The following is a 24,867-nucleotide window of genomic DNA, read 5'->3' on the forward strand; positions in this document are numbered from 1 at the left end:
GTAGATATGTGGTTTATGGTTTCTTTCTTGACGAAGAAAATGCAGTACATTGCACTCTTTTGAGGCTATTTGGTCCTTCTAGGTTACCGTACCGGTAGCAGCGTGACTGTAGAGGGGCGGTGCAACAGTTTTGATAGAAATAACGTAAAGTTATAGCGGAACGGTTGTCTGAGCTGATCTCTTATCATCTAGAAATGAGCTTTTCTGATATGAAGATTATTACTGTGATCGGCAGGTGAGCAAGAAAAGACGCGTGTATGGTGTTAAAACTTTGCACCCAGTAGCTAACTGTGCTGATTTCCTGACATCCTGTTCATTATCGGGATATCTTGTAATGCTTCTTCTTTCTTTATTTCTTTATTTCTTTATTTATTTTTAACCTCTTTTTATGCACCCTGTTCATTATATCTGCGCACTCAGTCTCTGGAGTGACCTCTCTTAACCCCGGAAAGCAAATAGAAGTCACAGCTAAATATTCTCTTCTCTTTTCATACATTTTGAGAGTTGTTTTGATGTGCATAACGACAAACAGGCAGGGATTTATCTGTGTAACCGACATCCCTGTGTAGGGACGAAAGAATAAACTGCTGAAAAGTACAAAAAAGACAGCCAAAACAAGAGTGAAACTGCAGTAAAACATAAGCCAGGACTATTGAAGAATGTCCATGAATTGATCCAGACACACGAAAGCACTGAGCACAGAAAGAGAAAGACGGAGATAATAATAAAAAAAGACCAGGATAATTGTGACATTAATATATATATATATAAAAAAGGATAGATTGTTTAATGGGATTTCGATATAATTACAGAGACAGTTTTAATACAGTAAAGAGTGAACATCCTAAATCATCTATTTGTCTGTGTTGCAGTGGGCTGATAGGCCGTTCCTGGGCTATGGTGTTTGCCAGCGGAGGCTACAGTGTGAAGATCTATGACAACCAACCAGGACAGGCTGCCAAGGCCATCACAGAAATCAGGTCAGCCTTACACACTACTGCAGTCTTTATTAAGCATAAACCATCCTCTAATGTAGTCTTAATTTATGTAATATTCTATCCACTTTCCAAAGTTATTAGGCTATTTTTTCTCTGCATTTGGATTACATCCTCCTGTCAGTCTGATTACATGCCTTAGCTCTTAGGCCTTAGCTTCAGCTTGGTTGCGGAATTGTTGATGCAGTGGGCCTGTGAAGCCTAATGAGACAAGCACATCAGATTGGGTTGTGCAAATAAACTTTACATGACCTGTCTGGAATTCCTGAAAAATTTAGTTTGAAATGATGTTGTGTTTACTTGTAATTTCTTGATCTTCTTTTACGTAGCTATTATGTAGGTAGTTGTCATAAAGTATGTCTTTAAAAGTCTTAAATTCATGTGTTTAAGAATAAAAAGGTACCCTACATTACGGAGACATGTATAGTCTTAAAGTCTTTGGTAAATGCCTAATCTGACTTGAGTTAACTCCTACTGTAGTTGCAGGCTGTCAAAGATTTTCAAGTGAGGCAAAAAACAGTAAACCACTAGACATATTTGCTCTCTTACCCAGAGAGCAATAGTTTTATGGCTTTTTTTTTCACTGAGTACATATTAGAAAATATATCAACTATAGCCTATAACAACAAAGGAATTAGCATATGATGCTGATCAGCCAATCTTATGTTGTGTATGGCTTTGTGTGTGTGTGTGTGTGTGTGTGTGTGTGTGTGTGTGTGTGTGTGTGTGTGTGTGTGTACATGCATGCGTTTGTTCAAAATATTAATGGGAACATTAATAAGATGTATAGATGGACCATCCATGACTTCCTCCTACTATAGGAACACATGGACAAACCTAAAAACACTTTTTTAATAGCCTAGTCACTGCTAGTTAAACATTAATGTGAAATGACAAAGGGCTTTTGGTAAAAACTAGTGTCAGAAAGCAACAACCTAATTTACAGTAAAGAGAATCTGCAACCCCTTCTAACTAACTGAGAAAACAAACTCTATACCAGGATCTTATTAAATATTAACCCATTAAAAGTAATGCGCTGCTACTCCCTGTTGTGCTTACAATGTAAACTTTTATGTGAACAAAATATAAAGAGTCAGAATAATGTACCTAGTTTAGTATAATTTACTTTACATCACATTTATTTCTTTTCGATTAAATTGTGATATGTCGCTGACTAAATTAATCTTCTACATAATAATTGCTTTTGTGCTACTGTAAGTGGCAGCCGCAAACATAAATTTCTTAAATATTTTCCTTGAAGGTTTCTGGATCGATTGCTCAATCTGCTAACATAATTTAGATTCTGCTTTTATTAAATACAAATCTTCTATATTAACATTTTGGTAATGATTCCTTATACATTAAAAGATTAATGTTACATGTCATACAGGACAATTTGTTTCATATACACTATGTCTAGGTGAGTGTTAACTGTCCTCTATTACTTTGTGTTGGCTCAGGAAGCAGCTGGAGGATCTGGAGGAAGCCCACATGCTGAGAGGAGAGCTGACTGCCATACAGCAGCTCGCCCTGCTCAGCTGTTACGATGACCTGGCTGAGGCACTGGAGGGAGCCTTCTTTGTCCAGGTGACACACTAGACTACTTTCATTACCAGCATATGCACTTATTGTTTCATCCTCACACGTCCCATACATCAAATTTAGGATTGTTTACATTAATCTCAGTACAGTATGTTCTGGTATTTTTAAATTACACTGCTTGTCCTCGAGGGGGCACAATATCATTGGTTAATGTGTGTGACATGTTCTATGATACCACAAAAAAATGTTGAATAAAGCACATACATCTAACAGCTGTGGTTTGCCATTTTGCAAAAGTGAGACCAATTTTCTCCCTTGAGGATGTTATGTATGTATATAAATCAGAACCCTAATCTAACGTAAATGTACTGTATCAGCGCTTTTTTTTAATATTGCCATGTTTCATGAGCATTTTTATGAGCTGACTATATGAACAAACTAACAGAAGTAGAGCTTTTCCTTGACACAATGTTCAGGAGGAGGTTGTCATGGTGTGAGAGGTACGCAGCTGTTGAAACATGACATTTAAACATTAAATCATCATGTCTTTGTCATGCTAAGAACACAAACACACACACTCAACAATGGACACTCATATTTATCTCATGTCATGTTTAACACTTAAAAAAGACCACCATGACTCTGTTAAAGCAGACAATAGTGCTCTTCTTCACAGAGGTGGTGATCAGAGCACAGAGAGACAGATAATGACGGAATAAATCAATACTCCATACAGAGTTCACATTAACACGGAAGACTAAAGGACTTTTTAGAAACGGGGAAATACCACGTAACAATATGCACAGTGTTCCTGTTCAGATAGTCTGCCTAACATTTCCTGATAGCATGAAACTATTTGATGCAAATTTGATTCTGTAATTAATCCGGTCTTTTCTAGAGGAAACAAGGGAGTCCAGGGCTTTGTCTCAACCAGATTGGTTAGAAAATATATCAATAACTCATATAGTCACTGACATAAATCCATACTAGCCATACCAAGGGAACAATACAGAACATACAATGAGATAGTAGGCTGTACTAACACTGCCACTGCTCACATTCCTCACCACTATCTGTACGTTTCCAGACCATTGCAATTACACTCTCTTTACCTTGATCAACGTCACATCCTTAGTATACCGGTAATTCAAAAGAAAGAGAACTAATGATTGTTTTTTTCCTCAAGAAAAATGCTGGGGTGGACATGTAACAGGAAAGGTAAAACAAAAACTAGTATAGACTTTATGAAAGGATAGGATGTTTAAATAAAAAGTCTGATTAGAACTGTCGTTCTCTGTCTGAGGTACTCATACTGTTAATGAGTGGAGCGTCACATTATTACACACGCATTTGCGAGTACCCTGCTTGCCCAGCCAGTTATTGCAGTTCCACACAAAGCCATTTTAAGAGGATATTAACACTCCACTATGCATTTGACAGCCACTCCTTTCCAACACTCCATTAGGGCAGACAATGAAATTAAGTACAGCAGAGCCCAAACTGATTTGAATCTGGTTTTAAAAGTGTGAGAACAATTTGTCCTATATTTGTCAGAAACAACCCTGTGTGTGTGTGTGTGTGTGTGTGTGTGTGTGTGTGTGTGTGTGTGTGTGTGTGTGTGTGTGTGTGTGTGTGTGTGTGTGTGTGTGTGTGTGTGTGTGTGTGTGTGTGTGTGTGTGTGTGTGTGTGTATTTTATGTTGTTTTTTTTCCAGGAGTGCGTATTTGAGCAGCTTGATGTCAAGCAGAGCGTCTTCCAGGACATAGAGCGTCTTGTGGGAAAAGACGTCATCCTGAGCAGCTCCACCTCCTGTCTGGTGCCAAGCAACGTCTTCTCTAAAGTACAGAACAAGAGTCGCTGCCTCGTCTCCCATCCGGTTAGTGATGCTACAGTCCTGGTTCCAGTGGGTAGCGTAAATGGATTACAAGTTAATGAACTACAAACTGGGGAGCCAGTTTAGTTAATCCACCATTCATGTTATTACAGGTATCCCGCCTTTATCATACATTACACCGCTATCTAATGTTTTCCCTGTTTCATTTATTCCTTCTTTATCATGTATCAGTGTCGGGAAAACTAAGCTTTTGGGTGTTATAACCCATCTTTTTCCAGCCATGTTGGAAGCACCTGGCGTTTATTTACTGAATTTGACTGGGAACTATTTAAAACCTGGAGTGCGGAATGTAAGTCTCTACCCTCTGGCTGTGAGATTACGATACAACTACATGGACAGTTTACACTGAAATTCATTTTGCATTCCTGATTAATTACCCAAACACTGTTGATGCATGCTGATGACGTAGTTGTAAGTGAGGAAAAACAGAAATGAAGAGCGCCAATAACAATCACAATAAAAGATAATGGAACAGTGACTAAAAAAAATAGTAGTTCGTAGTAGTTCATGGGATAGCAGGGTACTGCGCTGCATTGCATGGCCCAGCAGGAAATAGCGGGGCACCACAGAGCGCAACAGTTATACTGCATAAAAAGAGAGCTTTCCCTGGCAGGGACAGGCTTAATCAGCATTGTGTGAACTTGTTTGGCAAGTGCTTAAGTTTAACAGATGTTCATTTAAATGTAAAAGTCCTGTACTCCAGCTTTAACACAAATTCGCCGCATTAAACTACCCACTTTTGCTCATATACACACTGGATCTGTTTTCTTTCCAACAACAATAGCCTATCATTGTTGTTACAATGTAACGTATCACCAAAATAAGTTATCTTAATCCATCAGCTAGATATTTATTTCCAATAGCTGATGAAATTGAACCAGATTTTAGAAGCAGGATAGTTAGACAACAACCAAACTTCCAAATCACTTTCCATGGAAGTGGTTGATAAAGTTGTCTGTTTAAGCGAAAAACTAATGCTTCCACAGCACATTTTTCATTGTCAACCTTGGACTGAAGCATCAGTCACTGGCTTGCCTCACCACAGTTAGCTATTTTGTTTTTAATATCTACAAACAAGCAATCTTTATCAGTGTCCCAGTAGTTTAGGAAATAGTCATACTGTGCCTTTTTCTGAGTATACTTTTTGGGAATTACAAAATGCCCTTCAGCCCTTTATCTGCTGACTCTGAAAACTAACCACTAGCCACTAACATCACGGACTACTCACAACAGCAGTGATGCCTATTGTCTCTAAAACTAGTTTAATACAGATTATTGTAGTGTAAATTGGCGTAATAATGTAATGTATAAAGTCTAATGATAGAAAATGTTATGCAATAACTTAAATAACTTTTCACAAACATGCAATATCAGTAGTTACTGTGTGATGTGTGATTGTCCTGTGCTGCCCAGGTAAACCCACCCTACTACGTAAAACTGGTGGAGCTAGTACCTCACCCAGAGACAGCAGCAAGCGTTATGGACACCACCCACTCCCTAATGACCAAGGTAAAGATCTAAGATTACACAATACTGGGTATGTCATGGCGTGCAAGAAAGATGCAAAAAATTAGTCAATATCAGGTTTATGAGAAAGCAAAATGCCTGTATTGCTCAAACCTTAAATTATTACAGGCTCTATAAGTAATAACAAAGGGTAGCAGGTTTGAAATTTTTCTTGCTTTTAAATAAGAACAGAAACATGTCCATTCCCCCCTCCACCACCCTGTGAAAATACACTTTTCTTTAGTATAAAACCTTTTAAGAGAGTATGGCCTTTCTTGCCATGACTCATTTCTCTTGATTCAGGTTGACCAGGTGCCCGTGCGTCTAAAGAGAGAAATCGATGGCTTTGCCCTCAACAGAGTGCAGGCGGCCATTATTGCAGAGTCCTGGAGGCTGGTGCAGGTCAGTGTCTTGTTTCTATCAACCAGTTTTTGGCTGGACCGCAGATGATAATGAAGACTTCAAAGATTGACGAATAGCAGCTTAACATTGAACAATCTTCCATGACACAGGTGTCGGTACACAAATGACCAATGAACATCAGAATAACTGCGTTTCTTATAGTCTTCTTGTCTTGCACCGCTCATTTGATCTATTTCTGTGAAACATGGTTACCTTTGAAATGACTCTTTATTTGTGAGACTCTCCTACTAGTTTCATACATTACTGATCTTTTCCTGCAACCTAGTGTCTACTTCCTGCTGACTCTGCCCTAAAAACTCCCTGTGAATGGTTAACTACATTTGAACTCTTTCCTGCATAAATACCAACCTATCGTCATGAAGTTACACCATTGATCAGAGCTCTTTCGAAAGGAATCTCATTGAAAAATTAGATGAGGTGGCAACTGATCACTCAAGGTGTTGGCTGTGCGTTGCGCGTTCTGTGTTCAATTCAATTTTATTCATAGTATTAAATCATAACGAGTTATCTCAAGACACTTTACAGACAGAGTAGGTCTAGACCACACTCTATAATTTACCCAAAGACTCAACAATTACAGTAATTACCCCAAGAGCAAGCTGTGCAATTGTTTAACCTGGCAGCAGGCATCACTTTGTGGCCTGTTAAAAATTGCTATATGCCATAACTTTATGACTCTAAATATTAATATCCAACCAAAACAAATCTTATGAAGGTCCTCATAACGTTAGACATACAAGAGTTTGTTTTATCTCACTCAGTCTGAGTGAGGCTTTGTATGGCTTAGTATAGCTGCTGATGGTTTTCTAATAGAGGCAGAAAAGAGGAAGGCCCTTGGCCGCTCACCTCTGCCATAATCTCCGTGGTCTCCTTCCAAAAAGGAAACACAATGAGAGTAAATGAGCTTTAGCCTCTGATGACAGGCACCATTACATGATCACTCATGGAAGAAATGGTTTGAATGATAATAAGGATGATGAGTGTGATGATTGTTACCTGAACTGGACTCACATGAAGATATCTCTTTGTGCTTCAGGCTTCAAATACCACAGACATTTGAATTACCTCAAATTACACTCTTTATTTAATGTGACAGCAGGTATTTCTGTAGAAGATTCATAAATGGTTGTACTAAATAGTCATTGATACTTTTTTTGCTAGTTGTTGTTGTTTCGAAAGGCTCCTGCTCTTGCATTGAGCAATTTTATCATTATTGTGTCCTGTCCGTCAGTAATTTGTGGAGTTTCTGCTGTTTTGGCTAGGTGTCCTTTTTAGAAGGCTTTAGGTATTGACATCAATGCAGATATCAATGTAAAAAAGAAATAAATTTTCATATTTTCAATACTGCACCTGTCATTCAGAACTATATATTCTGTAACCTATTTTGCTGTCAAAACTGCCTATGTTGTCTTGCTTTAATCAAATCAGTAGCCTATATATTTTTGTTTACCCAGTTTTCAAAGTTTGAATCTGTCGGTGATATGTTCCGAGATTGCCCTTCTTGTTTGTCACCTAGGAGCAGCAGCAACAGCAGCGCTGCGTCAGACATGTTTCTGGTGTGTAGGACGTACATAAATCCACGCAGCTGACACGCAACAGAAACACCACACTTGCGCGATGCAGCTAGTGTGCTGCCGGCCTTAGCTGGAGTGAGAAACACAAGGCATTGTGAGGTCTTAAGATCACGGTGTGAACGTTTTTACGAGGGGGATTATAAAATGCATTAATACTGACTGTTGACTTGATTACAAGATAATTAAAGATGTAATGAATTAGCTCTGCCCTCTCTGTGGATGAATTACTACAGTATGTTAGAACAAATCCCATCTTTCATTTCAGTGCAGACAAACAAACACACACACACACACACACACACACACACACACAGGACATAATAACCGTAAAGAGCTAGTCTCTCTCTGTCTCTCTCTCTCTTAACTTCCTCTTCTTTCTCTGTTGGAGATTTGTAACAAAGGGTGTCCCTTTCACAGTTAAGTCAGCATATTATGTCCTTGTCTGTGACATTACTGTACTCTTAGGTTACAGTGTGTAACTTTATAAGATAGACACACACACACACACACACACATAATCACAAAAGTACCAACAAGATAAGACAACTGCAAGTAGCAATAAAACAATTTAAAAGAGCAAAACAAAAGGCTTGAAACGTGAAAACAATCTGACAAAATAATGAATTATGACCCATCATGGAAGGGTGGCACACAAGCAACAACAATATGTGTGTGACGCTCAGCACACAATGTTGTTAGTAATTTCAACATAGATTAACAACTGGGTTTGCAGCTTGAAAAACGTATGGGAAGACACACTGAAACACACATTGAAAGAAGGAAATAGAAATCTATTTTAAATTACTCATGTGATTTTACACTATTTTTTTACACTTTCTACAAACAATTCTCTACAGAAGAAGGATGAATGCATGAAGGGAAATATTTTCTGCTGCACTGATACTAAGGTCGGTCCATCACATCATATGTCGGAAGCTATACAAGCAAACAAGTTTTGCGTCTGAGCCTTTGCATAGTGTAACCTACATTCTCAAATCAACTCAAGGAGAAAAAATTAGTTTTGACAGCTTGCATACTTACTTTCATGCTCAGCTGTTAGATTTAGACTCTAAGAAGCTGGATCAGAATATTAATTACGTTTTTTTTTAATGATTTATACTGATTTAATCGATTATCAAAATAGTTTGCCTATTGATTTAATTGTTGACAACTAATTGATTAATCGTTTCAGCTTTATACATTACATTCTTATTTTTCACAACAGTGCAGCCTAATGCATAGTAACATCAGTGTAGAGAAAGCCTTTTAACAATTTCGTACTTGTTTTGTTGTGTCACAGATGGGTATAATTTACCAGTCTTCCTTGCACATGTATGTTAAATAGACAATTACCAGAACATTGTATGAAACTTAGTTCAATCCAATACAATCACAATACAGTTAAATATCTCCAAAACTATTCACTCTCAATTATTGGACATTATCACTGTCATTGTGACCCTGTTAGCATTTAGCTCAAAGCACCACTGAGCCTAAATACAACCTAACAGAGCCACTGGTTAACACTGTGGTGGTTTGTGAAAGTGTTTTGTTGATTTGGCCTACATAATGTAAGGTGTTTATACTATTTTGTTATTTAGATGCAGGCAAATTTGAACATAAATAATGCCAATTTTTCTTTCACAGGAATGTGACACTTGTCAGAGCACTAAAAAAAAGCTTTGTAAGGAACACTTTTATTGATTTGCTGTTGGTTGGATGTATTAGATACTCACAAGAAAAGAGCAAAAGGCATTATAAAAAAGAAAGTGTGGGATGACTTGCAACAGACCCTGGGTTTATCACAGTTTGTATTTTTTAAAGATTTGGGGAATTTGTTCTCATCTTTTTGTTTCAATCTGAGATTCTTGGTTCACTGATGAGCTAAGTGGGCCTGCAGTAAGCCCTTGTTAGTTCAGTCAATGCACTAAACACAAGAAAACAACATGGGTAACATCTTAGTCTCGCTTTGCCAGACCCTGCGTTGATGGAGAATCTAGCTACTCCACATAGCATTCAGGGATGGATGGAAAATGTGCTCTAGTTTAATGGAATTTCTTTAAACCAATCAGAATCTTCATGGGCGGTGCTAAACACAGAGTTGCTGCAACATAGCCTTGCGAATGTAAACTCAGATTGGACAGATAGTCTAGCTAGCTAGCTAGACTATCTGTCCTAGCTAGCTAGTCTCAATTTATCCTGCAGAGATCTGAGGAGCAGTCAACAATAGTCCTCATAAATCCACCAATTTTAAAATTCCGACACAAAGAAAATGGAAGGAAATGGAAAATACAGCATTTCCTGTAGCACCAAAGCAATCCTGGAAGTGGAAAATGAAGGAAATAGACTAGTAACATCTTTATCAGTTTTTGAGACTAAAAGCATTCAGCCTAGGACATAAAGCAGAGATTACGGTGTCCCTCTCCCTCCTGACTCTGTAATGGTTGCAACATAACATCCATGTATCCACTACGTGAAATTTGTGTCTTCATACAGAGCTGTGAAAGCTCAAACTCATATCTACATGACATTCCATACTGTGCATGGATCTCCCACTTGTGAGGCTCCTGTTAACAAGAATTAACCCTGAGGCACCCTTAGGTCCCAGATGACAAAAATGCCACGTTAGTGTTAAAGGGTCAGGACTTTTTCCTGGAAGACACTCCAGCTGAATGCAACATAGAGGATGATGATCTCCTCAAACTGTGGCAACTCGGTGTGTAAATAGCTGAGTGTTTCTAACATACATCTTGTCTGTGTACAGTATTTAAAAGAACATAGTAGAAATTGTTACATTCTGACATATTTAAACAAAGAGCTCATCTATGACCACAGATATGTCTGATCTAGTTTGCATTTAGTTTATGAGCTATGAAAGGCTATCAAAAAATTGGACTTGTTTAATTAACTGTAGGAGGTATTTCATTTTCTGCTACCTGGCATTGTTTGTTGTGACACTTAAATGGATCAGAGCCATGATTGATGTTAGTTGTTACATTAGCTCCCTTTTCTGCCTTGACAAGGAAAAATGTCTGCGGTAAAAAAAAAAGGCCTGTAAAATTCATGTTCACATTTTGTTTTAAGTGAAACCAAATTTAGTGGATTTAGTTTTAAGTGTGGTCGGGTTTTGGTTTCTAGATCTCTGCTCAATTATGTGAAGAAAAATCTCATAGTTTGAAGTTTCTCATGCACCTTTGAAAAGTGTCTAAGTAATGTGAAAAAGCCTGTATGACAGGAATGAACTCTGCCTGTTTTAACACTTCCACTTGTCAAAGTTGATCAGCAGGTGAATCCCAAACATCAGTCAGTCTCCAGTTCTCATAGCAAAGTATTTGATCCTGGCTCCAATTAAGTCAGGTTGGATGCCTGAATGTGTGTCAAAAAGTTCTGAATATTTTGTTCTTGGAAGGTAAACAAGACAGGGCTCACCTCTTTCTCCTTTGTTGTTTTGTTTAGCCATAAAACCTTTGTAAGGGGACTAACAACATAACTTCCTAAGTGATATGGTAGGAGGTGTAGTGCACAAATGTATGTTTTATTTGGATGATGTATTAATTTTTGTGTCCGAACCTAGCAGATCAATACCCGGTCTACCTGGGATCATAAACTCTTTCTTGAAATTTTCAGGTGAGTAGGGTAAACTGGTCCAACAGCTCAGTGGCTTTTAATAGCCTTTGTATTTCTGTGGCCAAAGCAGTGTTTCCTTTTTTTTCAGCAGTAGGGGCAGGTTTTTCCGAGGTTTTTAAAAAATAATTTTAGTTTTTTTTTGGTGGCTGAAGACATGAAAAGGGAGAGAGAGGGAGAATGACATGCAGCAAAGGATCACAGTCCCCTGGCCCACCGTGACAAGGCGCAAACCTCCACACATGGGCGCCCGCTCCACCAACCAAGCTATCTGGGCGCCTACAACAACCAATCTTTTGAGGAACTATAGGGCACTTAACATTTACAACAGGTCTACACTTTGAACGGACCAACCGGGGTGACGTTTTGTGGTGGAGCCCAAATAGTTGACTCGAAGAAGGCACACGTTGAGACAATAAATAAATCAACACAAAAGTATGTGCAACTCGAAAATTCAGCAGAAATTTTAACAGTGTGCCTACTACTTGTTGCACATCCGAATAGCAATAAAACTTAATACAAACTTAAAAAAGGGTCTTAACCCTTTAGAGAGATACGTTTTAAAGACCTTTCTGTTTCCCAGAACCAGCTATGACGTAGCTAGCGCTAAACCAACCATACTCACACTTCTTCTCCTTCCTTCCACTCCTCCTCTGCTGTTGGTGTTGAAGAAAGATAGGAGTCAGTCAGTTGGTCAGTTAGTTTGTGTGTGTATGAGTGTGTGTGTGTGTGTGTGTGTGCGCGCATTCCTGGCGTGCGCGCACACACGCACACTCACACACACACACACACACACACACACACACACACGGGGACACACAATGCTTGTTACACACACAGGGATCTCCCCACTCTGTCCTCCACTCTAGCTTTCAACATTCCACCACATACACACACATTGGAAAATCTGAAGTGGTCTGAAAACGGGACGACACGTAAACTGTGATTCGGGAGAAACTGTGCTTGATATCTGAACGCCCATTCAGCCCAATAAACGCCAAAGTCTTGTCTTCGGTTTAAACGTTTAATTTTGTTTCTATGTTAAAGTACGGCAATACAGCATGGCCCCAAAGAAGTGGCATTTTGGGCAATGTTGAGCGATATCCCGAACATTTCCTATTAAAGTCTATGAGAAATGTTTCGCCGCTTTTTGCCACTTTCGTGAAAACCACGTGGCAGATCTCGTTGAAAAGTCATAGCACACCATTCCTGATCATCACACGATTCTATGTATTTTGTGTGCGCGTGTTGGCAACGCTCCAGGACTAGTAGCGGGACAAAAATCTGGCGGAATAATAATAAGTATGGGCAATAATAGTCATTGCGCCAATAGCTGCTATTGCAGCACATCAACACCTGGTTGTTCCATAGTTAGCTGCATAATGAATAATGCAAGTTATTGCAATAGTCACCAGTGATAGCTAACATTTATTTCTGTTCTGACGCAAAAATCCTAACAGCTTTTTTAAGATGCCAGTTAAAGGTTGTGGGATGTTTTTATTTTTTTATAAAGAATCATACGTCAGCTGTAGTATGTTGTGAAGTCTCACAGTTTGAGAAACTGGTTAATTCTGGTTTGACCCGTCAAAGGTTACAGGCTATATTGTACATGAGTAAGAGACATTAATAACTGTCACTTGTCAGCAAGCTGCCAACACTTATCTTCTGCATCTTTCAACAACAACACATTACTGAATATGAGTTATATTTTATCAGTCTAAACTGACTGAGTTTGCAGAAAACCGGAAAAAAAATAGTTACAGAATCATGTGTGACGTCTTATTGTAACAGTATGCCTAAATCAATTAATTTTAATGGAATTTCAGCAGTAAGTGAATCCTTCCTTTGCGTAGAATTCAGTAATTCTAAACTTTGTTATGCAAATTTGCAACGTTGACCAACTGCAAACTGTCTCGGCAATGCTCTCTCTGGACTGAGAGAGAGTCCAGACTGAAGGAGGCTACATCCATCCATCTTCGACCGCTTATCCGGTATCGGGTCGCGGGGGCAGCAGCTCCAGCAGGGGACCCCAAACTTCCCTTTCCCGAGCCACATCAACCAGCTCCGACTGGGGGATCCCGAGGCGTTCCCAGGCCAGGTTGGAGATATAATCTCGCCAACTAGTCCTGGGTCTTCCCCGAGGCCTCCTCCCAGCTGGGAGGAGGCTACATGTATAGCTATATTTGACTTGTGACAGTCCAGAACCAGAGGTTTGTCATCGAGCATCAAGGCCTGTGGTCTGAGAGTGGCCTTGTGATCCTTCTTACATAACAGCGACCCTCCCTCACCCCTACACACACACACACACACACACACACACACACACACACACACACACACACACACACACACACACACACAGAGAGAGAAAACAGTCCTTGAGTCACGGCCAGCGTTGGAAAGCAGAGCGGCTGAGAAAGCGGCTGGTAGCCCCCAGTGATTATGGTGGAGAAAAGACCCCACCCACCGTCCCACTTTGCTCAAAAAACAGGCCCGTTGTTGGATGCAGGACTTAAACAAAGACGACCCTGTCCCTCTCCTGTTGCTCACCCCACTGTCTATCTCTGTATCAGAGCTTTGATTTCGTTTGTGGTCGGCCAACTGGTATCTCTAACCCAAAGATTACCTGAACCACTTCCTCTGTCACTCCTTTCATCCATCCTTCCATCCTCAGCCCTTCTCCTCCTTGTACTTCCTAAATAATCATAAGGACACAGAATTGGCTGATTAGTGAAACTTTATATGGCGGTTTGATGGACCAAAGGGATTTTGGTTTGTCTAAAATTCCTAGGGTTGAAAAGCCTTGACCTACCTGTCCTAAACTGCCAGGGAAAATGTGTTGTTATATCCTGAGACAAAATGTTGAGCTGCAGTTTTATTCAAATTATTCAAATTCTGCTGCCAGGAAGACAGAGAACTTAGTTAAAAACACTTGATAAATGGTTCAGGGTTGAAAAGTATTTGTCTTGAAAGCTGCTGTAGGGAGTTCTAGTCATACATACACAAAAAGGTACAAAACAGTAAGTCAGTTAAGGAATACAAAGGGCAATTAATGTAAATAAAGTTTTTTTTCCTCTCTTACTCCATCAGGATGGCTTTATCTCTGTCAAGGACATTGACCTGGTGATGTCAGAGGGACTAGGAATGCGTTACGCCTTCTTAGGTCCCATGGAAACAATGCACCTCAATGCACCTGCAGGTACTGTTCCCTTTTTGGACATTTTGCTAACGTAAACAAGAGGTCACCGCCAAAAAAAAAGCTAAAGGTTTTTGTGTTTGGGGAAAGATTTGAGAGACAGAAAGGTAAAAATAATAAAGAGAGATGGCCACAATGGTTTCAATGCAGTTCATTAGGTTTTAGATCAATCTTGTTTGGGTTTCTATTTCACTTTTCAGTACAATAAAAATGCCACAGAATGGGGTTTCAAGATACTCTGGATACTGCATTTGATGTTTTCAAGTGGGAGTCATTGTTCCGTTTAGTGGTGATAACATAATTTTTTTTTTTTGCAAGTTTTACTTCAAAATAATCTAAAAACTTTGTTCAGTAAAAGTAGAAGTCACTCTTACTGAAATTTCAAATATTTCGTATATGCACGTGACACAAATAGGAGAGAGTAGATACTTAAACTGACTGGGACAAGTATACTAGTAGTTTATTTACCAGAATAACAAGTGTTCTGTTTCTATCCCAGCACTCAAGCAGAAGCTAGAAACTGTAACATATGTGATGTATTTTGTTGAAAATAAATAAATACGTGAGTCAAAACAAACCAAAGTTATTAGCTCAAAAGTATTCTGACAATAGAGACAGTAATCACAAAGAGCTTTGTGAGTCAACATTGATATACTGTAGCTCCCATGTCTCAGACCAACATACATGTACTGTACCACACTGTGTGTCAGAGGCAGAGTGAGAGTGAACCCTCAGGGAGATGGAGAATATCAAAGGCTAGTGTGAAATCCAGAGAGAAACCATGCCTATGTACACACACACACACACACACACACACACACACACACACACACACACAGAAAAAAGGACACTTTAGCAGAACAAAGCAGCCTTTTGATGGGTAGCGATGAATGCACTCCCTCACACCAGTAATCCAAAACTCCCAGAGCCCACATCATGGCCTTCAAACCAGTAGCCAACTCTAACCATAGTTACAGTCCTTTTTCTGCTCAGGAAACAGTAGTATGATAATGTTCACAAAAGATTGTTAAGACCTACTCCTGTTGTTACTTCCCATGGGTAAATCATTCCAATCAGATACTGGAGCACTCAGGCTCTGTGTCTCTTTTTCTGTTTTGCCTGAATGACTGCTTTTGTAAAAACCATCTACCTGCACAGGAGAGCATTGTCCTTTTTAAAGGAATAATCCACTGAAAACCTACTGGCATTAGTCTCGGAGGAGGAAGGAAGGAAGATCTGAAATGTTTGTTGCTTGCTCTTTAATGTAATCAGTTCAGATTCACAACAGCTACAACAGATTCAAATTGTGATCTAATTTGACAGCAAAAAAACATCAACATGTCCAACAAAACTTTTCAAAACACTCCCTGCAGAATGATCCACTTCTCCCCTCTCCAATTGTATTCTCAGTATATTCCAAACACTTGCCAAGAGCTCCGAAAGCTTAGTTAGTTAGTCATTTGCAACCAAAATGCAAAAATAGTTGCTCAGAAGAAAAGTACTGCAATTTGCAAACTATCTATCTACATCTAGATCTACATCTATCTAAGTAAATACAGCCAACAATGTTAGCAACAAGTGTGCAAGTGTTAATGGTGCTGTCAGTTAACAGCATTAGCTGCGTTAAGGCAAACCCATCTTAACGTTGTTATTTTTATTATCGCGAGATTAACGTTCTTTTTGGCCTAGCTTTGTTGTTTTTTCACGTGCTGTTGCAACAACTAGTAACGTTAGAAAAACTACAACACCACACCGGATCTAGCTAGACCGGAAACAAAGAACAGGTACGCCGCCAACACTTGTTTGGGCTTGTGAGCCGGCCAAAGAGTAGTAACGTTATGTTTTGAGAGGATGCCGAGTGCAAGGCGCCGAAACGGATGCCAATGGAATAGAAACATTTAAGAAGACAGTCAGACAATGGCAGCAAAGGATGGCTTGAAATAACACTAGTATCTTCCTCCCACACAAAGTCTATTAGGTTGAGGGTAGATGGTACTTATCACACTGCTCTGTCATATATAATGTGTCCCACTAAGTTTGATGTAAACAGTCAAAGTTCAGCTTCAGAATAAAACAAGAGATAGTAAAATTATATTTAAACTTCATAATTGATACGTTTTCTAGCGATACTTTTTGTCACATATTTGGTCTAAATCTTTAGTCTGAATAACTAAAGTAAAAGACTAAAGGTTTTATGCAATATTTGTTTGTGCCACACTTAGTGTAACAGAACTATTTTTAAAGTGCATATTCTGACCTCCCAAGATTAATAATGTTGAAAAGCTAGCCTAGCTAGACTAGAAAGTAGTATCTCCTCAGGGCTTTGGCAAACCCCGGCCCCATGACATGCACACCGTTGCATCACTTCCTCAGAGCATAGTGGAGGAAATATTGCAATTTACTGATCAAAACTACTTCATGGCTCATTTACCGGTAAGCAAACTCTTAATATTATCATATTGAATGTTGAAACCAAACATGACTAATCCATTCTCCAGAAAACTTCTATTAACTTGGGCAGCGATGACACGCACTGAGCTCAGGTTTGTACACTAGAGGGGTAGACTACCGTCTGCTGGGCAAGGAGGCACATCATTGGTTTTATCAAGCAAAGGCAAGGCAGTGATTGGTGGGCGTTTTTTTTGTTTCAGAACCCATAGTTATTTATTGCTGTTGGGGTGTAAAGACCATTTAAAACAACATATTAAAAAGTGTATGTTGGAAATAGTGAGCAACCCTGCCTTTTACTTAAACATCTGGTATAAAGTAGTTTGGGCACATCTTTCTTTTTATATAGATTGCGCCACACTTGCTTTTTATTGCTTCAAAAATAAACCTGGTGTTTCTTATCACAGAAATGTCAACAAACCATGGCGCTGACCCTCTTTATGATATGTTTTATTCAGGCAGTGGATGTTTAGGGGACATTTGTTGCCTCGTAGAGCATTAGCTGTGTTTTGTTATTTTTTATGTCAAAATTAAGGGACACAATCAAGTATTTGATCCACAAATATTTGGTTGCATGCTGAAGGATGTTTATATAAAGGTGCTACTGCATTGAAGCAAGTAATCAGCTATCAACTATAACAGTAGTTGTTAGCAGCTTTTAAGAATGTTCTTTATATAAATAAAACCAGTTTCTTACAGTTTAATTTTCAAAAACATAATATATATCTACTGTATGTATATATAGATATATATATCTCTCTATCTCAATATCCAGATATTTAGTTTAATACTGGGAAATTTGATTGTTTTTTTTTACTACTGTGTAAGTATTTTTATACTGTTAGATTACCCTTTTGACAGAGATGTTGTTCTCTGTTTCCTGCTCAGGGACTACAGATTAAAAATAGCTTATAGCTAACTAACTCTGGTACTGCTAAGGAACTGTGCATTGTCCCTGTAAAATAAGTAAATAAATATAAAACGTCTATGACATGATGCAGGGCATCACTTTTATCATCATTTTTTGTCATTATGTGATATTAAAGGTATATTTAAATTGATTGTAATTAATTTGCAGCTGACTTAATACAGCAAAGTTCCAACAGCAGAAGTTTTTTTTCCCCCTTAAGCCAAGGAAAGCCAGAGCCCTCCTTTATTAATCTTTAACAGTTTATTTGGGCAGCACATAAATCATTCATCAGCCATAGGGCCGGTTTCCTACATCACAAATAAATCATTAAAGATTAATCAATGACAGTGACAAGATAATAAATCTGAAGGAATCACACTGAAAGTTAAGCAAAGCCTCAAAGAAGGGCCTGACAGGTTTCTATAAGGCATGTAACATGCGAAGAGGAGTTCTCATTTCATAGTGACCGACGACACCCGGAACACTAAAATTTAATTAAAACATCTCGTTGTTTTTCTCAGTGGTTCTCTGTGGAGTCAACAAATTCAAAAGACTGAGGCTGGTCAAAAGATAGGAAATATTAACCACAGCTTTAATGTTTTCACTGTACAAGAAAACCATGATAATGTGCCTTGGATACAATTATAAATTTGGCAGAAAATCCTGTTTTTTGACTGGACAAATACTTACTGTGCACAGTATTGGTGCTGTGCAATAAAACAAATTGATCACAATTGTTAGAATAATTGCTTCTGTAGCTGCATTTTCATGTTTTAAGCTCAGTGTAAGGCTGCAATTATATGGTAGTTCTGAAGATGTACCAAAGAAAGGTGTTATGGGTATGCCCAAATGTGTTGTACAGCCCAGCGTGTCAATTTGTTAACCAAGTTATGTCTGGAGCTGCAAAGCAGGGAAAAAATGTAATATCTGAAATTTACAAAAGTGAAAGAGAAACAATCACATGTCAGTCAGTGAGTCACGTTACATGTTGGCCAGAGAAGCATGTTCCATCCTTTAAATTGAAGAATAGTCACAAGAAGTTTAAATGCCATACATTTTACTATTAACTGAACTTTGAAGAAGCTTTTTGCCACTTTAAATTAAAAGTTCTATTCGATATTGTCATGCCTCCAACAGTTTGTTCACCTGCAGGGAGCCCCGAATAGGTGAGGGCAGTTTCTGTTTACCCTGAGCACTATCACAATGGGTTCCTGTAGTGGAGCAGAATTTTTACTTTTAAGAGCAAGAAACTTCAGGTCTATGATGTGTTCTGATGCATATGTGAACTAACTGCTGTAAGACTTGTGCTGTTGTGCCCATGTTTCCTCCCTCTGATTAGCTGTCTTCCCACAGGATTGGAAGACTATATGAAACGGTATGGAGAGGGGATTAGGAGAGTCCTGACCTCCTTTGGGCCTGTACCAGTCTTATCCGGCGGGGAGGGAGCCAAGAGCATTGTAAATGTAAGTATGACGACAGCAAAAAAGATAACACTTTTACTGAAACTTCACAGAAGCCAACCATGTGTTAAATGTCACAGTTTTCATTTGTCTTGATCATAGGAATTTTAATTAAACAGTTATTAATAAACACGTTTATTGATGGTGTCTTTAGTTCTGCATGCCCAGAAGTAGAAAAAGTTCCTTCTCACCCCGGCGCCAAATTGCTTTCTCTTAGGATGCATTACTTAGTCACGTGCTATCACAGGCTGTTAAAATGTTAGCCACAGAAGGTCACTATGTGAGGAAACCCTGAGCTGGTGCAATAAATAGCTTAAGGTCAACTAGTTTAGAGAGCACTAGCAGTCAATCTTGTTTTTTGCCTCGCTTAGAAACATTCTAAACCAGTAAACAAGTTTGAAAAGAGTTGTAAGAAAATCCCATTTTCATCGAGGACATTCACTTTAAATATTTCCTTTGCATGTTAATGAAAGTTGAATTTATACAGATTCACACTTAGTAGTATAATTTCTACTCCTTCTCAAGGTACGGCAGTAGAGATGCATGCAAGAACATAAATTCACTCCAAATTAACATTGGCCTTATTAAGGCTATCCTCAAAACAACACAAAGCAACATGTAGTAGGCCTTATAAGTATTATTTTTCTTTTATTTTTCATCTTTGTTCTGTGTTCCTTTTCTCAACATTTCATTGTAATCAGAATCAAGTTTTGAAAATAGACATTTTGTACAGTTTAGATTTTAACAGAAAAAGACACAAAAGACAAAATTACAGAGCAATACAAAATATACATAAAAGGAAAAGAAACAAAGAATAAATAAATAAAAAAGGCACACAACTCACCCACCCCACCCCACTGTGGCTAAGTTGGAATAATATGCATACACCGAAAGATAACAGAACTTTGTCTGGTAAGACTTGAGTCTGTGAAATATGATAGAAAAGGCTACCATATTAAAAAAAAAAAATCAGTGTCAGTTCACATTGTGTACAATATTTTCTCAAGTTTCAGGAAAAACATCTATGAACCACTGTGAAGTGGAGGGTTTGAAGACTTCAATTGTAAGAGAATTCAACGTCTACGTCTGGCTAGTACAGATGTGAAACTAAATTTCTTTCTGTGCCAAATTTAGTTGATCTGACTATTCTGAAGTCCCAGAAATAGCAATTAAGGTGTATGGTGGAAAATTAAGTATTCTATTGGCAAATTCAACATCATCCAAATTAGGTGCATACACATTGACAAGCAACACCTTAGTCTGCATTAATGTGGCCACAACTATAAAATATCTGCCATTTTTATCTGCAGTTACCTCACTAGGTGGAAAATGAACTTTTTTACCAATTAAAATTGCATCTCGTCTGGCTGGAGTTAAAATTGGAGTGGTAAATCTGACCTATCTAGGGAGATCGGAGCCTATGATGATCCTTAAGTCTAAGATGGGTCTCCTGCAACAACACAATGTCAGCATTAAGCCACTTCAGATGACTAAAAACCTTGGCTCTTTGAACAGGATTGCCCATACTACGTGTTTTCCACGTGAGAAAATGAGTTGGCGTGCTTACATTAAGGGCGCTAGTATTCAAACAGGAACCAAAAAGCCAGGGTGAGTTTTTGTTGCCCACAAAAACTGACAGCAACTCGGAGAATCACCTGAGCTAAATTCAAGAGATACTCCTAGAGTCAGACATAGCATCAAGGCACAACTAATACTGAAATACCCCATGGCAGGTTAACCTAAAAGTTATAGGATGTGAATTGGGTTAGTTTGCAAACTATACCTAATTTTATTAGCTAGGAGGAAGTATGGACACTCCGCTCACTGTAGCATATTAGACCGGACTACTTTATTCCCCCATAATTTCAATTCACCCTATGTGTAGCAAAAAATAAATAAATATACCCAAATAGGCATTAATTGCAAATTAAGAACTACCTCAATGGGGCGGCCTCTAGCTCACCCAGTAAGAGCGTGCGCCCCATGTAGGCTGTGGCGTTTGCAGCATGTCATCCCCCATCTCTCTCCCACCTTTCCTGTCTATCCACTGTCACTCATAAATAAGGGGAAAAAAGCCCCAAAAAATAATCTTTAAAAAAATGAAGAACAAAGAATATTGAAATGAAAATTACAGAGGGTTTACATTATGATTAAGATGCCATCTGGAAGCATCACCCAATGTTCATCTTCTTGACATAGGCTTTGGCATCTTCCGCTGAGACAAAGTCCTTCTCCACACTTCCACAGTCGGGCCAGGTAGAACAGACTATAGCGGACTCCCTCACTGTCCCGCAGCTGCTTCCTAAGCTCGTTGAAGGCGGCCTGAGCACGGGCTACCTTCGCCGTATGGTCGGGCAAAACGGACATCCTCACATCTCCTGCAGCGGTCCGTCATCCCTCTCTTGCTCGCTGCAAAACAATGTGTCAGTTGGTATAATAGTAGAACCTTGCAATAATGGCACGAGGTTGCTCATCAGGACTTGGCTTTGGCTGGCCAGATCTGTGTGCCTGGTTTAGCAGAAGCTCTTTGTCCAGCTTTAGCACATCCTTTAGCAGGGTGATGACAGTGGTAGTGTTAACAGCCTTGACCTCTGGAACACCAATGATTCTTATGTTGTTGTGGCGTGATCTGGAGTCCAGGTCCTCACACTTATTTTCCAACTTTGAAAACTCTGTAATTAAGCGTTCATACTTCATTTCAACATTGTCGTCCGTACAGGCAGAGAGCGACATCTCCATTTCCCCCACCGCACCTTTGAGTAATGCTAACTTGGCATCCAAAGCAGCTTTGTCATTCACAAGTTGTGTTTTCACGGATTGTAGGTCAGCTCTCATGGTAGATAGTTCATCCCCCGGTGCAGCTCGGAGTTCGGTTTTAAATATCTCTGCACTGTCTTGTCTCAGACATTCTAGCAGTTTGAGCTTCAAGGCCTTCGTTTGGTTAGTTTGGGTATGAGGACCGGGCGAGGCGGAGCCGCGGTGCGGAGACAAAGTACCGGCAGCAAGGGTTTAACACCTGCAAGAGACTCTCAACACACGTCCTACTCCATTGGTAGCTCAGCAGGTCCCCCTTTTTAAGTTTTAAAGGAATTCTTTGCTTTACACAAGCATGGCCAACTGTTTCCCAGAACACAATCAGGAAATACCGTTGGAATCAAACCTTACATCTGTGCGCTTCCTATTTTAGAGCTAGCAAATACTAAATGCATGTTATCCGGTGTGGAGTCAATCAGATGTGTTTACAGCATTGAAGTTGTGGTTCACCAGTTATCTGGCTAAAACACTAATATTATCTAAACACAAACCGATTTGGAGGGAAAAGTTTCCAGTTAAAAACTAAACTAGAAATACAATCCTCTATATTCTCATATTTTGTTTTCCAGTTCCTGAGGAACTCCAATTTGGCCGTCAGAGAATGGTCACTTCACCTGAAAGCCTTATATTATTTGTTTTTTTCTGACAAATGTTTCCTTACCTGCTGACCACAGGAGATGTGTGAGCTGATCCCCAATGACCCGCAGCATCTGTCGGCCCGGATTGAGAGGCGGGACCAGCTCCTCATGGGTCTGGCCAAGCTGAAGAAGGAGCACTAAACTCACCATGCAGGGTCCAAAGGCAGGAACACTTTTAATCGTGACTAAAAAGAAAATCTGTGAAATTTAGTAGACCGATAGCAATTATGCAAAAACATAACACTATAACAATTAAAATTATAAGAATATCTTGGGAGTGACGTTCAGGGACACTGAACATTTGTGCTCTCACAGTGCCTTTTATGAAGTTCTTGGACATCATAAAAGAACTGTAGCTTGCTACCCAAAAGGAAGCAGGGAGTCAATTTCAAACATGTTTTTTTCCAACTCTACAGTATTAAATCTTTGTCTGTCTGCAACTTGATCTCAAGACTAACTTTGTGATAATAAAGGGACTGAATTAAAAGCAATGACTTCACCAGGTGCTACATACCACACAATGTTCTCCCAGGTGAATAAATTATGTGATTAATAAAAACATGGAATCAAACTTATGTTTTTTCATATTGACATGTTTTATCCTATTCCTAAGGAAAAATAAAACCATGAATTCAGATTTTGAATATGTTGCGTGAGGTCTGGAGTGGAGTGGTCTCTGTTCCCTCCAGCAAAACTAAAGGATGATGTGCTTAGCATTGACTGGTCACTGCTAAGGTCTGAATCCCAGGAACAGTGTATGGAAACATGTCACGAGTGCTACCCTTACTCGCTGTGACATCTCATTCCACAGTGATATCAGGCCAGAGTGACCATCACATGATTGTACTGTGGGAACTTCATCATTGAATGTGCACTATACAAAAATATAAACATACAGTGTATGTCATAAACAGTGCACATAAATTAGAGGGTTGATAAAATGTGTCTATATCCAGTATGTGCACATATTCTAAATATTGTGTGCTTCTCCAAAAAGTGTGCAGACCATCTACTGACAATGGATAAGTACCTCATACACCCCCCCCCCCCCCCCCCCCCCCCCAAGAGTTTGAACTATTTCTTCGACACATCACTTATGATAGATATTAGTAAGGGTTAATGCCAAAAGGGGTGTCTGTTATCAGGAATTAATGGATGACAAGGAGTCCAGAAGCATCCGAACCGTGTTGGAAATAACATGTTCAGATTTAATTGGATTTTGCGCGTTCATTTAAAATGTTGTACAGTCAGTTTCACTGTTACACCTTTAGTAGGTGTCCTATATCACTTTTTAATGAACACTCTGCAGCCAATCAGAATAATATATTCACCCCGACCGGGGGTCAGCAACTTTTATTATCAAAACAGCCATTTTAAATCTGTCTAGAGCTACAAAACATATTTGAGCCGTCACTATGAAGTTAACAGTCTATTAATTCTAAAATAGCTTAGACACTGACCCTTTATTTGATGGTTATGTAAATTGATTTGTAAGAATCCCTTTAGGCATTCAACAATGATAAATGAATGTTAAGTTTTATCTATTTCCATATCATTTTTTGTCAGTGCTATAGGGGGCCAGTGGAGTGGGTCTCTGAGACCCCCGACACAGACCATGGTATAATATAATATATATGACTCTAAAATGGGCCATTCTGCTACTGAGTACTTTTACTCTTGGTAGAATATTTTGATGCCAATACTTTTGTACTTCAATTAAGCAAAATTTTGAAAATGTTCCTTTTACTTGTAACAGAGAATTTACATCCTGTAGATGCTGCTACTTTTACTCATAAAAGCTCTGAGTACTTCTTCCATCACTTGCTGTACCTAAATTTAAAAAC

The 24,867-nt window shown here is 39.0% G+C and overlaps 1 protein-coding gene across 1 annotated transcript; it reads left to right on the forward strand.

Moving 5' to 3' along the window:
* The first annotated feature begins 82 nt into the window (after positions 1 to 82).
* Positions 83 to 23,658, forward strand: cryl1 (crystallin, lambda 1). The gene is made up of 9 exons (XM_034886165.1): positions 83 to 235; positions 873 to 980; positions 2,456 to 2,582; positions 4,251 to 4,412; positions 5,844 to 5,939; positions 6,240 to 6,338; positions 14,648 to 14,756; positions 19,465 to 19,574; positions 23,060 to 23,658. The coding sequence occupies exons 1-9, from the start codon at positions 195 to 197 to the stop codon at positions 23,162 to 23,164; spliced, it is 957 nt and encodes a 318-aa protein (XP_034742056.1). The 5' UTR covers positions 83 to 194; the 3' UTR covers positions 23,165 to 23,658.
* The last annotated feature ends 1,209 nt before the right edge of the window (positions 23,659 to 24,867 follow it).

Source organism: Etheostoma cragini, chromosome 11 (assembly GCF_013103735.1).
Source record: "Etheostoma cragini isolate CJK2018 chromosome 11, CSU_Ecrag_1.0, whole genome shotgun sequence".
NCBI classification, from domain to species: Eukaryota; Metazoa; Chordata; class Actinopteri; order Perciformes; family Percidae; genus Etheostoma; species Etheostoma cragini.

Coding starts and splice junctions, on each gene's coding strand:
- cryl1 (XM_034886165.1), top strand. CDS start 195: ATGAGCTTTTCTGATATGAAGATTATTACTGTGATCGGCAG. Junction 5,940..6,239: donor CCCACTCCCTAATGACCAAG/GTAAAGATCTAA, acceptor CTCTTGATTCAG/GTTGACCAGGTGCCCGTGCG. Junction 19,575..23,059: donor GAGCCAAGAGCATTGTAAAT/GTAAGTATGACG, acceptor TGCTGACCACAG/GAGATGTGTGAGCTGATCCC.